General features: G+C 47.1%; 1 protein-coding gene across 2 annotated transcripts in view; it reads right to left on the bottom strand.

Moving 5' to 3' along the window:
- FAM135B (family with sequence similarity 135 member B) overlaps positions 1-16,280 on the bottom strand; it is a 272,851-nt gene that overhangs the window by 86,166 nt on the left and 170,405 nt on the right. For both annotated transcript variants that reach the window (XM_027972869.3, XM_060419990.1), the window contains exons 4-6: positions 11,605-11,744; positions 5,929-5,999; positions 1,023-1,196 (exon numbers count right to left, since the gene is read on the bottom strand). In XM_027972869.3, coding sequence (XP_027828670.2) covers positions 1,023-1,196; positions 5,929-5,999; positions 11,605-11,744 — 385 coding nt within the window. The remainder of the gene's footprint in view (positions 1-1,022; positions 1,197-5,928; positions 6,000-11,604; positions 11,745-16,280) is intronic.

Here is a 16,280-nt window from a genome sequence, read left to right as displayed (position 1 = left end):
GTCCTGAAAAGGGACATCAGGAAAGTTCCCTTCCAGAAACTGCAGAATACAAGATTCCATCCCTAAATATCTCTCTGCTCACATGTGTAACCCTTACGCATGGGGGAGGTTTGAAGCAAGCTGATGCCACCTCTGGTCCTGCCAGGCGTTTTGGATGAAGATACCTGGGTATCATAGGACATGCTCGTTATTGTCAGTTCGGTCCCTCTGTTACAGCATTCATAGAACCTCAGTGCACCTTGAGGCCATGGAGATGCTGGGACAATTCCCTGAAGAGAAAGCATGGGACCACTCAGGTGGTCCTGCTACTGCTGCTGCTAAGTCGCTTCAGTTGTGTCCAACTCTGTGCGACCCCACAGACAGCAGACCACCAGGCTCCCCCGTCCCTGGGATTCTCCAGGCAAGAACACTGGAGTGGGTTGCCATTTCCTTCTCCAATGCGTGAAAATGAAGTCGCTCAGTCGTGTCCGACTCTTCGCGACCCCATGGACTGCAGCCTACCAGGCTCCTCCATCCATGGGATTTTCCAGGCAAGAGTACTGGAGTGGGGTGCCATTGCCTTCTCCGCAGGTGGTCCTACCCTTAGACAAACAGCCACCGGAGGAGGCAGAAAACTGCATGCCGGGCACTGTCCTCATGCGAGACTCTCTGAAACCTATGTGGACAACCCCCATGAGTGTCCTGGCTTAGAGACGGAGACTGTGTATCTCAGAGATGTTAGGCGACTTTTCAAATAAGGCACGGTTAGAAAGAAGCCAGGTCAGCTGAAGGCAACAGGTTGAAACCAATCAGCTCTGAGGTTCCCCATCCATGTCCTCCCCAGGCCCCTGTCCACCTCTCCTCTGCCCCTCAGAGAGGCTCAGAGCTGAAATTTGCAGCCTAAGGGAGCTTCTCTGGTCTGGGCTGATGTTCTCTGGGCAGCTCTCAGCATCTCAGCCACACGGGAGACTCAAGCAACAAGGTAACAAGGAACCCGAAGCGGCCACCCTGCCCCCAGAACCCCAGGACGTGTAACCTCATACCTGATCAGCGGCTGCTGCAGGGCCACCAGGGCGGCGTGGATGGTCACCGAGATCACCGACAGGTGGAAATAGTCGAACATGACGGGTACCTGGTGATGCAGGCCTCTCCGGGGGTGGAAGTGCAGGCCCAGCACACGGCTGCTGATCACGGGGACCCCGGCCATGTCCCTCAGCCTGGAAGGCAGGCAAGTGATTTATGTGAGTGGTGGTGGCATGTCCCTGCCTCCAGGAGAGTCCACATGGCAACCTTGCCCACACACAAACACTGTGCGCCCATTGGCTTATCCAATCCCTCCCTGCAAATAACTCTACTAGGTAAAAACTTTTTTGCCATGATGGGAAAATGAAGCAACTGAGGCTCAGAGATGGAAAGCAACCCCCAGGACCCCACACAGCTGCTATGCTGCAGAGCTGGGCTCACATTCTGCTATCACGGATGCTGAGCTCACCTCTCAGTGATGGAAAGATGACCAGATGCTTTTCCAGGCCCAGCAGTGAAGCCCTCCTGGACTCCCATGCCCCAGCGTGCTCTTGTATTTCCCCCATGGGCCCCCAGCACAGCACTTCCTTGCTACCACTGTGTTTTCCACAAGAGTCCTACCTCTTAAAGGCAAGAACTGTGACTAAGTCACTGCTGAATCCCTAACACCAAACACAGAATTGGGCACACAGCAGAAATCTGTCAGATATTTGTTTATCAAAAGGGATATGTGACTGAATGAATAAATGACCTCCAAAGAGCAATCGAGTCTGATCAGTTTCATCCAGGATTCCCCGTACCTTCTCTCTAGTGTTTTGTAACTGATGGAGACAGAATTCAGTTATTTGGGGGGTCTCAATATAGGAATGGCACCCCACTCCAGTACTCTTGCCTGGAAAATCCCATGGATGGAGGAGCCTGGTAGGCTGCAGTCCATGGGGTCGTGAAGAGTTGGACACGACTGAGCGACTTCACTTTCATGCATTGGAGAAGGAAATGGCAACCCACTCCAGTGTTCTTGCCTGGAGAATCCCAGGGACGGGGGAGCCTGGTGGGCTGCTGTCTATGGGGTCGCACAGAGTGGGACACGACTGAAGTGACTTAGCACCAGTAGCAGCAATATAGGAAAGGACTGAACTGCCTTCAATCTTTCCCACCCAGGCTTAGGGTGGGAAAGATTGAGGGCAAGAGGAGGAGGGGGGCGACAGAGGGTGAGATGGTCGGATGGCATCACTGACTCAATGTACAGGAGTCTGAGCAAACTTCAGGAGAGAGTGAAGGACAGGGAAGCTTGGTGTGCTGCAGCCCATGGGGCTACAAAGAGTCACGACTGAGCGAAAGAACAATAAAACAACAAGGTGGGAGAAAACAGAGATGAACTGGATGGCACTGAGAAGCAAATGCTTAGGTTCTTATAAAGGAACTAAAAACCAACCCAAAAAATCAAACAAACGCAAAACTCAGAGAAAGAGCCCTGGTGTTTAACTGGAGGGGAAGAGATGGCGCAAAGAGTCTTGTGTGTCTGTGCAGCTCCAAGGACTGAACCTGAGAGCAACTGAGGGAAGGCACACAGGGGTGACGTGTACCTTGAAGTAAAGAGGGATGTCCTGACAGGCAGGACTGTCCAGGACAGGGTGGGATCTGTCGGGGAGAAGTGAGCTCCCCACCCCTGTGCAAGCACGTGCTCATGGGCCTTTGCAGAGCAGCAGTTGCAAATGCGAGGTCAGGCTAGAGCAGGTTTCCCAGCCTCAGTGATACAGACCCTTGGGAGCTGAACAATGCTCTGCTGGGGAGTGGGGTGCAATCCTATGCATCATGGGATGTTCAGGACTATCCCTGGACCCTACCCACTAGAAGCCAGGAGCACCCACCCCCTGCCCAGAGTGACAATCAGAAATGTCCCCAGAGGGACCTCCTGGCCATCCGGTGGTTAAGACTCTGAGCTCCCAGTGCAGGGGACATGGGTTCGGGTTTGATTCCTGCTCAGGGAACTAAGGTCCTGCATGCACGCTGTATGGCACAGCCAAAAAAATTAAAATGTGAAAAAAAAAAACTTTTAAATAATGAGAAAATGTCTCCAGATTTGGCCAAATTGCCTTGGGGGACACAATTGTCCCCTGAGAACCACTGATGGGGTGGACATTCAGAGCCCTTGTGCCCCTGGCATCACCTGGCATGCTCCTCTGTTTTGATCCTGCTCAGGCCTAAATGGCTCCAAAAGAAGCTGACTGGCTGGGTCATGTTTCAAAGCCTGAAGTCTACCCCCAGGATGTAATAGAGATGCTTTGTCATGCCTAAACCCAATTTATGAAAATTAAAAAATATGGCATTTTCAAGTCCTGCCCGGCCTCTGGCTTCCTGTTCCTCTTAGCTAATCTTATACTCCAAGAAAACACTCTGCTCTGATGGTTATTAAGGGCTGTGTGCTATAGGGAGGAAGTGACACACGGAAATTTGCCCCACACGCATCTAGGAAGCCACAGAGAGGAAGACGACACTGATCCCTGGGCCCCGCGCTTGGCCCAGCTTAGATATTCCCTCTCTTAATCCTCATGACAGACCCATGAAGTACAGAACCTGTAATGAGGCCTGTCTGAGATTGAGAAAAGTACCGAAATGCACCCAGTGTCTCATAGTCAAGGAGCTCAGAGCCCATTGCTGAGTTACATTTGCTTTGGGCCAGTCCCTGGCATGCAGCCTCTCGGTTAACTACTATTCTGATGGCAACAAGGTAATACCTGATCATTTCCCACCCTGGAGGGCTGGGTAGGGGATGGCTTCTAGGCTGAGTTTAGGATCAGTGACAAGGTTCTGTGATCCAATGGAAAGGTGTGCCAGGGAGCTATGGATGAACACCTCTGAAGGAAGAGTGTAAGAATATAGATCAGGGGGTCTTAATGAAATTAATAAAATGAGTGAATGATAGAAATCCTAGATAATTGAGAGGGAACATGAGAACAATAGAGACAAGGACTTCACTTCTGAGTTTATAGCTTAGAAAGAAGGCCAGCTTCATATGGGGCTTCTGAGTTCCACATGGTGCTAGAACAATAAGTCCTGGGGATGGGGTGAGGAAGAGAAGATTTCTCAAGCATCCACGATCCCTCCAAAAGGTAAGCAGAAGTGATGAGAGAAGCAGGTGGCCAGAGGGCTTGGGGTGCAGATAAAGACAAGCGTGAGGAATCTGTGATGCTGAGCACAGATCCAGTGGCAAGCCCGTGGACAGGTCCTCCTGCCAGCCAAGCCACGGCATTACCATCTACATATGCATCAGCAGGTGTCTATTCTCAAAGCAGAGACACAGTCAGGTTTCCGATATTTTAGTCACAGTCCCTCTAATTCAATGCCCCATGTTATGAAAACTCCTTTAACAATCAGACACATCTCAGGGATGGGAAGGCATCCCTGAGGGGATGCAAAGAAGGGAAGCAAAGCTCTAACAGAGACTGAAATTTGAAGAGTTTGGGAATCGTTCCACCAGCATCAGCCCCTTGGCCACCTGATCTCCTATTTCCCACTGGAGAAGGTGAAGCATTTGCTGAAGAGGTTGTGGAGTTCTGAAGTGAGGATTAATTTGCAGAAAGTGGTCAGACTGTGCTGAGATTGTGCTAATAAGACGAATGGAAAAGAAGCACCTCCATCTTCACCGTAAGCCTAATCAGGGGCGTCTTCAAGGGGGCATGCCCTGTGTCCCCTAGATTCGAAGGAACATAGGTCCTGGTGCCTGATGTATCCTGCAAAGGTTCTCAGGAGAGAAGCTGAGGGTAGCTGGGACAGCCAAGGAAGAGTGAACCACAATGGGGTGGGAGTCCCCACCAGCGTGAGATGAGGATGAAAGTGCTGTGATCATTATCCAAGAAACAGCCAGATGTGCAGTCCCCAGAGAAGAATCTGCCAAAAGAGCTTCTGGCAAGGAGTGAACGACCCAACCATAAGAGGCATCATTATTTCAAAGAACTGAAGGGGTTGGAGGAGAGGGGAACCAGTTAAAGGGCATAGCTCCAAGGAGTCACAAGCACACCCCAAGAGTAGATAAAGCAGTGACCCAGCACCTACCCTGTGAAGTGTCCTGCCTGCAACTGAACCCATGAAGCAAGACCCCCGGCGCCATCTGCAATCTCCTCCCTCCTCTTTGTGCCTGACCCTGAGAGGCCCACACAACCCATGGGGAAGGAGGCAGGAAGCTGTAAAAGAGGCTCCGCAAACCCTTTTGCCACAGTGGGAGTTTCCCACCTTGAGACATCTCGGAGCTGGGGTGCAGTGGAGCCAAGAGGCAGTGCGATGAAAAGAAATTACATGTTGAATGATCGAGTTTGGGGAATACATTCTACTGGACTTTTTCATAACTGAAAAAAGAACTATGCATGACATGAAAGAACGGGTATGACATGACTGTTTCACCTCTAAGGTAGAAGGAAGAGGCCACAGAACAAGCTTAAAGGAAGCAGTTATGAATAAAAGGAGGGTTGCTTCCTTACTGAATCAGTAGGTTATACATCAGTGGATTTTCAGAGAGTTGAAACATAAAGCAAAAATTCAGTGTCAAGATGAGGATCCTGGCAGAATCTCCTCTGATTCAGAAAGGGCCTTGAGGTTTGTCGGCTTATAGGGTCATTAATCTAAAGACCTAATTAATACTGCATTGCAAGTGTATGGGGGTGAGTGCTGGAGATAAGAAGGTGCTAGTGAATAAGGCTGGGAAGTCAGGAGTTGTCTGTGCCTGCAGCCGCTGAGCAAGCTGCCTAAAAGGCACACAGCTTGAAATTACCACATACATATTCCTTGTCCACGTTTCTTCAGCTGATCAGGAACCAGGTTTCTAAGCGAGGTTCTGAGGTTCATGGCTATCAAGATACCCTAGAGTTGGAGAAAGGCTGAGCAAAGGAAATTGTACCATCACGCTTGAAGGATTCCCAGGACACTCACTGTTGCTCACTGTCCGTAAAGTGCAAATCCACCTTGAGCTGGAAATCGACTTCACTTACCGCTTCTTCCACCTGGAAGAGAAACAACGTTTAAGGATTGCAGGAGTCAGATCTGGTCGAGAGGAAACACTGAGGTGGTCAATTTCCCAAAGTTAAAAAAAAAAAAAGCTCATTGCAAAATAAATATCATTTATGTGTAAAGTGGAATTTCCATGTTCTATGGAATTCTGGTGGCACAGGACATCTGTATTACATGGAAAACAGAAGGGATTTATGTAGTCAGATTTTGGGAAAAGTCAATTTACAGGAAAACAAATGTTAAGTCAGTTTTCTAGCTTGCAGGACGGTTGAGAAACTTATTTCCCAAAGAGATTTGATCTGGAATCTTCAGAAGCAGAGGCGAAGCATTCTCTGGCACCTGCTTTGGAAAGGTGAAAGCAGGGAATTTCCACAGAGGAAACCCCACTTGGCTAGAGTTGGAAAAATGATGGAGGTGGCATTATCTGTGGCCCCTTCGAGGGGCTGGTGCTATCCTTCAGGTTCGGAGGAGGAAATAAAGTCACTTCCCAAGGCAACTCAGCTTCACAAGAAAGCGGATCCTGAATTTTTGTCTTGCAATCTATTTTATTTAACCTTTTATGCTTTCAGAACACTTCAGCATTTCACATCCTACCCATGACTGTTTCCATTCTCAGCTTTTAGAAAACCGTATTCATTAACTAGCACGGGAACCTATTTGTTCTACTTGCCAACTTCTCACGTACATCTAAAAGATGGTGACCCCAGGAGTCACTTGCTAAAAACCAGATCTCATTGATGCCCCCATTCAGGAAACCCAGGTAAGTACCACACACCCGGGACTGGGGTCGTCTCCTCCTCACCCTCAGGCTGGATGGGACCATTCTCCTCTGTGAACTGCAAAACCCCGTTGTTGTTGTTTTCTGTCTTAGCATTCAATGCTTCCTATAAAATGGCCTCAGCTTTATAACTTTGGGGTTACAAGCCCATGAGACAAATATCGGGTTGGCCAAGAAGTTCATAACGTGGTACATAAAAACCCAAACAAACTTTTTAGCCAACCCAATATTAACTTCTCAATGGACATGAATTTGAGCAAACTCCAGGAGATAGGGGAGGACGGAGGAGCCTGGTATGCTGCAGTCCACGGGTTTGCCAAGCGTCAGACATGACTTAGCGACTGAACAACAGCAACAATATTAGCTGCGGACACCTGTTTTGTCCTCATCGCACTTCTTACTGTGTTTTGAACAAGCAGAAAACACTTGTTTGAACAAGCAGAAAACAGGCAGTTTCACATTTCCATCGCAGGTTTCCAGCTTCTGAAAAAACAATCCCCGGATCTGGCCACGCTGAGCTGGCATTCAGAAGCTCCACTTGGCTCTGGGGACTCACTGAGAAACTCCATCTGCCTGTGGCTAAACCCCTCTGGCCATTTTCTTGCCTAGTGTCCCCTGTAATCTGGTATCATTAAGGGACAGACTAGGCTTAATCCGTTCTGGATCCACAGCTCCAGGAACAATGTCCCCCCTGTAGAGAGCATTCATGAATAAATGCATCTCTTCTCCACCCCCACCTCTGGGTTCTGTTTCTTTACAAGAATGCCCTCATTCTGCAGGGATGGAAGTCTCCTACCCAAAAGCCTCTTCGGAAGCATGTTCCTGGTTAAGCATAACTCAGGCAGAGACATATGGATGGAATTTATCTTTAGCTTCCCAGGGTTTTAAAATTTGTGAAAAAAAATTAAGTATTTCAAAGTTCACATTTTGCTGAATCCGAGAGCTATGAATAACTTCCTCTCTTAGCTTTGTTTTGCATAATCATGCACCCCGCTTTATATACACAACCCAAGCAACTCAGCCTCTTGTCACCAGCTCCTGGGGAGTGAGACTGGCAAAACCAGCCCTCCTAACCACCTCCGAGCATGCATTTGCCTACTGAACAAAAATTCACGGTAGGCTCCAGTTTTAAACTTGCTGCAAGGCTCTTTGGAGCAAAGAGAGAAATTCAGGAGCAGGATCAGCTGTCGCTAGATGGAGCCTGGCTATGACTTCACTGAGATCCCAATACATCTTTAATTGCAAGATGCTCCAGAAGGCAGTCACTGGTTTCTTGAACCATTCACTTCTCTCATTTCATTACCTGCCTCTCTCTCCAAACACACACACTTACATGCACATGTGTACACACATACACACACACACAAACTTGCCCTTCCATTGCCCTGCCTTATTCTGGTTAAAGAGATGGCTTCCTTTCAAGGGTGTTTTTTCGTTTAATTGAAGAAGAGCTAACTTACAATGTTGTGTTAATTTCTGCTACTTAGCAAGGTGATTCAGTTATGTGTGTGTGTGTATATATATATATATATATATATATATAAAATATGTGTGTGTATATACACATAAATATATAAAGAACATAAAAACATTTTAAAAGAATGTAAGGGTACATACATATATGTGTAAAGACTATATAAGTACAATATAAGTAAAAAAATAAAAAGAATGTGTATACGTATATCCTTTTTTTTTTACATTTTTTTCATTACAGTTTATCATAGCTTATTGAAATAGTTCTCTGTGTATACAGCAGGACCTTGTTGTTTATCCATCCTATATATAGTAGCTTACATCTGTTAACCCCAACTTCCCAGGTGGGTGACTTTCTAGCACCAGGAGTCAGTTTTATACAGAGGTAGAAACAATAACCTAGTCAGGATTTACAGAAGAGTTACTATGTAGCGGACACTACATAGGACGCGTACCACTGCCATACACTATCTTATTTAAGGTGGAAATAACTGAAATAAGACATATTTTCCCCACTTACAAATGAAGAAATTGAGACTCAGTGCAGGAAAGTCACTTCCAAGGCTTAACTAGTTAGTGGGTCCAAAGCCCAGATTTAGCCAAGGGTTCCTCACTTCCTCAGTCTTTCCCCTCAGTCTAACCTGTGTTGTGGATTGTACAGTCTAAGGTAACTGATTTCACCTCTACTTATAACAGTAAGTCTTGTATCTTCTCTTCCCATATGAACCTCTTTTCTGAGCTGTACCACAGCTGAGGGGATAAGAAAGCAGCTTTGGAAGCCAAGCTACATGGGTGCAGATCTTGCTCTGTCTTTTAGCATCTATGTGACCTTGGGCCAACCAACCTAAGTTTGTTTTTCATCTGTAAATTGGGGGTAAAATGATTATGCTTACTCCTTGCCTACATGCTAAGTTGCTAAGTCGTGTCTGATTCTTTTGCAACCTCATGGACTATAGCCCGCCAGGCTTCTCTGTCCATGGGATTCTGCAGGCAAGAACACTGGAGTGGGTTGCCATGCCCTCCTCCAGGGGATCTTCCCAACCCAAAGGTTGAACCCGAGTTTCCAGTGGCTCCTGTACCGCAGGCAGATTCTTTACCACTGTGCCCACTCAGCGGGGAAGCCCACACTTACTCCATAGATCACTGCTTTTGTGTAACTATGTAAGAACATGCACATAAAAGTGTGTGAAGAAAGGCCATTCTGCACTTACGGTAGCACATGCAATTGTGTGCTGACTGTGTCAGCACTGTACACGCCGACTGCTCACACCCAGGACTGTGTGCATGTGTGACCACGAACTCTGGCCTCTTGGCCATTCGCAATGCTTTGGCTACCATAAACAGACATTCCCTAGAGCTAATACATCCATTCCAGAGATATAGCTTTTATGAACGTATCCAATTAACTCTAATTGTCACTCATCCAGATGCAATGATTAATGATAACACTGTTTGCTGCCATAAAGATTAACCCCAACACAATAATAAATTATTAGCTTCTAAAGATAAGTGATTTTCCACGCAGAAGAAAACACAATGTTCCATAGGAACAACATCTTGTACAAAATGAACACAGGACTCAGCGCTGGCAAACATGCCCTGTTCATGCTCAGAACATGGCTTGTGGCAACCTCATGTGATCTCAACCTGAATGTTGAGTGCAAACCTTGAAAAGATTTGAACTCATAGGGGCAGGAAAGAGAGTCTGATGGAATTCAGATGGAATAATGACTGAGAGCCTGAGTCATGTCCAAAACCCAGCCTCCAATTATAACCATTCTGCCTAGGAAGCTCTCTGAGATCAATGTGCCAAAGGGCAATGGCCCATGAGAAGTCAAGTGACCTTCTCTTAGTAGAATTCGGGGACGCTGAGCTTGGGCATGCAGCCTAACTGGGAGTCCCTGAACCCCCAAAACCACCTCCATATCTTTTCCTAAATGGCCTGTACCCACCAGAGTCCAGGAAAGAAGTAGACGATGGATTCAGTTCATTAAACAGAGTTGATTTACAAAGGTGTGGGGAGAACTTAGGAAGAGCAACCAGGGATGATGGCTGGGTACCTTGGGATTTAGTAACCACAGGATTCCTCACCACCTCCCCATTCCTACCTCAGGGCCTCTGTTCTAGCTGCACCCTCCTCCAGGGATGCCTGGCTCCAAGGCCTCTGGGCTTTGACTTGTACTGTTCCCCTGTACAGGATGCCCTTCATCTTTCTCTCAGTCTGATGAAGTCTTAGTCCTGGCATCTCAAAGCCAGCTTCTTTGTGAAGGCATTAATGTCTTCCTGCAGAGTTCGTCTCCATCCTCAGTGCCCTGTGCTCATCTGCAGGTGCAGCTGGCACAGCACATTTCAGCTACTAGTTGTTGCTGTTCAGTCACTTAAGTCGTGTCTGACTCTGCAGCCCCATGGACCGCAGCACGCTAGGCTCCTCTGTCCTTCACTGTCGCCTGCAGATTGCTCAAATTTATGCCCATTGAGTCAGTGATGCTATCTAACCATCTCATCCTCTGCCACCCCCTTCTCCTTTTGCCTTCAATCTTTCCCAACATCAGGGGTTTTTCCAATAAGTCAGCTCTTCACATTAGGTGGCCAAAGTGTTGGAGCTTCAGCTTCAGCATCAGTCCTTCCCATGAATATTCAGGGTTGATTCCCCTTAAGATTGACTGGTTTGATCTCCTTGTAGCCTGAGGGACTCCCAAGAGTCTTCTCTAGCTACCAGCGTCTGTCTGTATGTCTTTTTTCTGATGAAGCATCCATCCTTTCAGGGAGTACTCCTGGTGCCTTCTTCAGCCCTGCCCATCATCTGAGGGCCCACCCCACATCCCTTCACAAAGTAGGTACTCAGCAAACACTTGCTGATTGACCCACTGACAGAGGCCCAGCAAGTTAGTCCACAGGTTTCACTCGGTATGTGAAATAAGCAAGTAAATGAACAAAAGCATGAGTACAAGACTGACTAACTCAGGAAGTGCAGGAATGCTCTAAAATCCCGAGTCCTGATCTGTCAGATTTCAGAACAAACCTAGAGCATCTTCCTTGCACCCCATTCTCCTAGCAATGGGGCTTCTCAGGTGGCACAGTGGTAAACAAATCACCTGTCAATAAAAGAAACATAAGAGACACGGGTTTGATCCCTGGGTCAGGAAGATTCCCCTGGAGGAGGGCATGGCAACCCGCTCCAGTATTCTTGCCTGGAGAATCCCATGGACAGAGGAGCCTGGCGGGCTACAGTCCATACGGTTGCAAAGAGTCAGCGTAACTGAAGCGACTCGGCAGGCTCCTAGCAGTGGGTACAAAAGGCGCAGGAGGACCCAGCACTTGTGGCTGGCGGTAGGCTCGGGACTTACCCTTTCACCATCTAAGAGTAGATGAGCTCGGAAGATCACGGCATCATTGATGGGCACCTCCTCATTCCTGTATAAGATCTGGAAGACCCGGCTGCGCATGGTGCTGTCGTGGACGCAGGCTGAGTGTGGGCTGCTGCTGTCTGCAAAACAAGAACCAGTAGAAGCCCATGAACTCCCGTCCTGCCCTGGATCCTCAGCCTCCTGGGCTGGCAGTCTAGCTCAAGTCTAGCAATGGCCCCAAACTGCATTTCAATTCCCAAAGACCAAGGTCTACAGATGAACACGACTCCATTGTGGAAGATTTATGGTCACCAAATCTCAGAAAGAACGTTGTTCAATCCTTTATAAGTTGTAAGATCTTAGCGAAATCACTTGCCATCACATGGGCAGTGCTCCTTGGCTGGACAGTGAAAGTGAGAAAGTGTTAGTGGCTCATTTGTGTCCACCTCTGTGCAACCCTATGGATAGCAGCCCACCAGGCTCCTCTGCCCACGGAATTCTCCAGGCAAGAATACTGGAGTGGGCTGACATTCTCTTCTCCAGGGGATCTTCTCAATGCTGGGATCGAACTTGGGTCTCTCACATTGCAGGCAAATTCTTTACCATCTGAGTCACCAGGGAAGCCCCTGGCTAGAAATTAGTACCTGCGAAATTCTTCTCCTGCTTACACACCCCTTCCTCCATAATGTCTTCCTTAATCTCCCTCTCCGAGAAATAATAACACAGAGATAAAGACAGAAATTGCCCTTTCTTCTCCAGAGACGCCCTAGTGCCCACAGAATCTCTCTCTCCTGAAAGTGTGGCTTTCATATCACACAGGATATGAAGGAAAATCTGTCTTTTACTTTAGATAAATATGTTATTATACTAGACATCCAGTTTATTAAGGAACCTGTTCAACTCCATGTCCTCTGATATATTCTGTGCGTGTGTGCTCAGACATGTCCGACTCTTGGTGATCCTATACAAGCTCCTCTGTCCATGACCCTACACAGGCTACTTTGTTCATGGGATTCCCCAGGCAAGAATACTAGAATCGGTTCTAAATGTACCCTAATCCCTAAACACTGACTCAGAGTTCAGTTGAATTTCAGGATCTTCTCGTGTCCACTGATCAGGATTACTATGGAGAGAAAAATGGGCGAGTTCCTCCAAATCACTTAAACTGCACGGTTTGAGAAATATAGAAATCTTCTAAAATCAATAACATTAATATTTATATAAAGCAATCATTATGTGTTCATAATAATGGCCAAACAAGTGGTATTTCACAGCTTCCAACATATTTTTTCAAATGTGTTTCTTTCCTTAGCCCTTTCAGAAAATTGCTGGAGTAAGTCCTCATCACAGATAAGGAGACCAAGGTGCAAAGAGGAGGAGGCAGGTGTCCCGTCGGTTTCTATGAGGAGGTACTGTGTGGACCCATCCTCAGATCTGTCTGTATGACATCTAGAAAGAGAAGTCTCCAGTGAATGAACGAAATGCACCCATTTCAGACGTCCCTGGTGGCACAGAGGATGGGAGTCTGCCTGCCAATGCAGGAAGCACAAGCTCGGCCCCTGGTCTGGGAGTATTTCACATGCTGCGGGGCAACGGGGCCTGCGTGCCACAGCTACAGAGCCCACGCTGCAGAGCCTGAGAGCCGCGATGACTGCGCCTGCTGCGACCACCAGAGCCGGCACACCTGGAGCTTGTGCTCTGCACCGAGAAGCCACCACGATGAGAAGCCTGCGCACCGCACGGCAGAGCAGCCTCCGCTCACCGCAACTGAAGCCCGCACAGCAACAAAGACTCGGTGCAACCCAAAATGAATAAATACCTAATTTTAAACGCACCCACTTCCTAGCAAAAGGTAAGTTTTCTGTAACGCTCTATTGAGAAACTGAACTAATGTGATTGCTAAAGGAAGCAAGAAAATGATTTTTAAAATGAGCTCAACCAGCAAAGGGAAACAGCTTGAGTGCCTTGTGCAATGTCCCCAGCTGGCTCAAACTGTCCCTCTGAAACAGGGACAAACGGTCACTGCCGCCACCCCATGCACAGTGATGCTCCACACCTGCCTTGTCGCTTCAGAGGAGGGAGGAAAAAAACAAGAAATGTAAGATCCCAGGTTGTTTCCACAGCTGCTCAGATTGGCACTTCATCCTGAAGGAAATAAAATTACTGGCTCAATGCAGCCCTATTTAGACCTGTTGGATTCAAATTGATGTGGTTTTTAAACAGAAATGATCCTTGTGTGCAAGTGCCTTTCTGTTTTTATTTGCTGCACCAGCCCTTTCTCTATCACTGTCAAGGCCAGGTTGATCTATAAGTCAGACTGACATCATGGCCGAGGATGGATGGAGTAAATACTCTGAAGGTCAGAGCAACGCAGAGCCGTCTAGTACCTGGAGGGACAGCCAGCAAAACAGTTCAATCACTTGCCTTCTTGGGCAAGTGACATCATCCCTTGTAAGAGCAGCTTTCCACGTGAAAAATGGGCATCTCCACACACTGACCTTCTGTGATCAGTGTAGACCAAAGAGAATAAAATAAATCAAGATATGAAGACCAGGCATGTGGCTGACATGCAAAATACAGTAGGATGATTTTTCAACTGTGTTTCGAGAAAGGTCGTAGCAGTTTTCTGTTGAATGCATTTCCAATGGCTATATACATGAGACTGAGCTCCTCTGATTTTTCAGCAGATTGACAAACAGGACTTAGCAGTATTTACAGGAGACCCTCACATCCCAAGATGCCCCATTAAGCCCAGGACGAGGCATTTCTGATGCCCTGTGGGACCTGCGGCATCTTCTCATCACTAGGAACTAGGGCATAAACAAGTGCCTCCTTGCCAAGGAAGGTTCACTGATCACAAGGCACCCTCTGGGCTTGTGGGCATCACTGCGACAGTGCCTGCCGGCTTTGTTCCCACCAGGATTCTCCCTTCTTCGGCAATGACAACCCACACTTGGACACCTTGCTCATTATCCTAGCTCCCTCTTCCTGACCTTCTGCAAGGCCACTTCCTGAATTTTCTATGATTGGCTCTCTTGCTAGTTCACAGAACCATCCTTGGCAGACAGAGGGTGCTCATTCACACTCGGTGCTCCACACCCTCTCATGAACCAGGTACTGGGCACCCAGAGGTGAAGGTGGTGCCCGCTTTCTCTGTGCTGAAAGACCGTGCTCAGATTTTGGGAGGCTGCCCCTTCCTAGTTGCTGGGTAGAAAGTCACTTTTCTCTCTCAACTGTTTTTTGTTGTTGTTGAAATGACGCTCATTTCCCCTTTCTACGCTTTAATATTTTTACATTAGTGAAAAGAACATGTCTTGGCATATCCCAAGTGTTATTTCAAATATTCTGACTCACTTTTTTCTTAATTTTGTTGGAATATAGTTTATTTACAATGTTGTGTTAGTTTCAGATGTACAGTAAAGTGATTCTGTCATACATATACATATATTCATCTTTTTCAGATTCTTTTCCCATATAGATTAGTATAGACTATTGAGTTCTTCATTCTATAATGGTAGGTCTCACTGGTTATTCATTCTATATATAGTAGTGAATATTAATCCCAGGCTCCTAATTTATCCCTCCCAGCCATGTTTCACCTTTGTTAACCATAAGTTTGTTTTCAAAATTTGTGTTTATGTTTTATAAATAAGTGCATTTGCCTCATTTAAATTAGATTCTATATATAAGTGATATTATATGATATTTGTCTTTCTCTGCGTAGACGGCAATGGCACCCCACTCCAGTACTCTTGCCTGGAAAATCCCATGGATGGAGGAGCCTGGTAGGCTGCAGTCCATGGGGTCGCGAAGAGTCGGACACGACTGAGCGACTTCACTTTCACTTTTCACTTTCATGCATTGGAGAAGGAAATGGCAACCCTCTCCAGTGCTCTTGCCTGGAGAATCCCAGGGATGGGGAAGCCTGGTGGGCTGCCGTCTATGGGGTCGCACAGAGTCGGACACGACTGAAGCGACTTATCAGCAGCAGCAGCAGCAGCAGCAGTCTTTCTCTGACCTATTTTACTATTGCCAAGTCACAGAAGCAACCTAAATGGCCATCAAGGGCGGAATGGATAAAGAAGATGTGGTACAAATATACAATGGAATATTTCACACGTGTTCAGTCATGTTCACCTCTTGCAACTCCATGGACTGGGCCTACCAGGTTCCTCTGTCCATGGGATTTTCCCACCAATGATATTAGATTAGGTTGCCGTTTCCTCCTCCAGGGAATCTCCCTGAGCCAGGGATCAAACCCTCATCTCCTGCACTGCAGGCAGATTCTCTACCTCTGAACCACCAGAGAAGCCGCAAAGGAATATTACTCAGCCATAAAAAAGGATGAAATGATGCCATTTGCAGCAACATGGACAGACCTAGAGATTATCTTTAGACTGCTTTTTGCATATCTGGTGACCAGACCACTGGTCCAATGAGAAGATGTAGGTTAGAGTCTTCCCAAGTATGTGTCTTATTTTTTACATGTCAGGATCGATATCATGGATGAGGATATAAAAGGAGAGTTAGAACTTTGAGGGGAAACAAGATTGATGGAAAGAAGGTGGGTGGATCCAGAGAAGGGAACAGAAGGAAGAGGAAACGAGTAGAAACAAGAGAGCAGGTAGATGAAGGAGAGGAGCTTTCCACTGACTCCCGCTGTCCAAAGAATACAT

Source organism: Ovis aries, chromosome 9 (genome assembly GCF_016772045.2).
Source record: "Ovis aries strain OAR_USU_Benz2616 breed Rambouillet chromosome 9, ARS-UI_Ramb_v3.0, whole genome shotgun sequence".
NCBI classification, from domain to species: Eukaryota; Metazoa; Chordata; class Mammalia; order Artiodactyla; family Bovidae; genus Ovis; species Ovis aries.
Note: the sequence above shows the minus strand (reverse complement) of the source record. Positions and strands in the feature narration are given on the sequence as shown.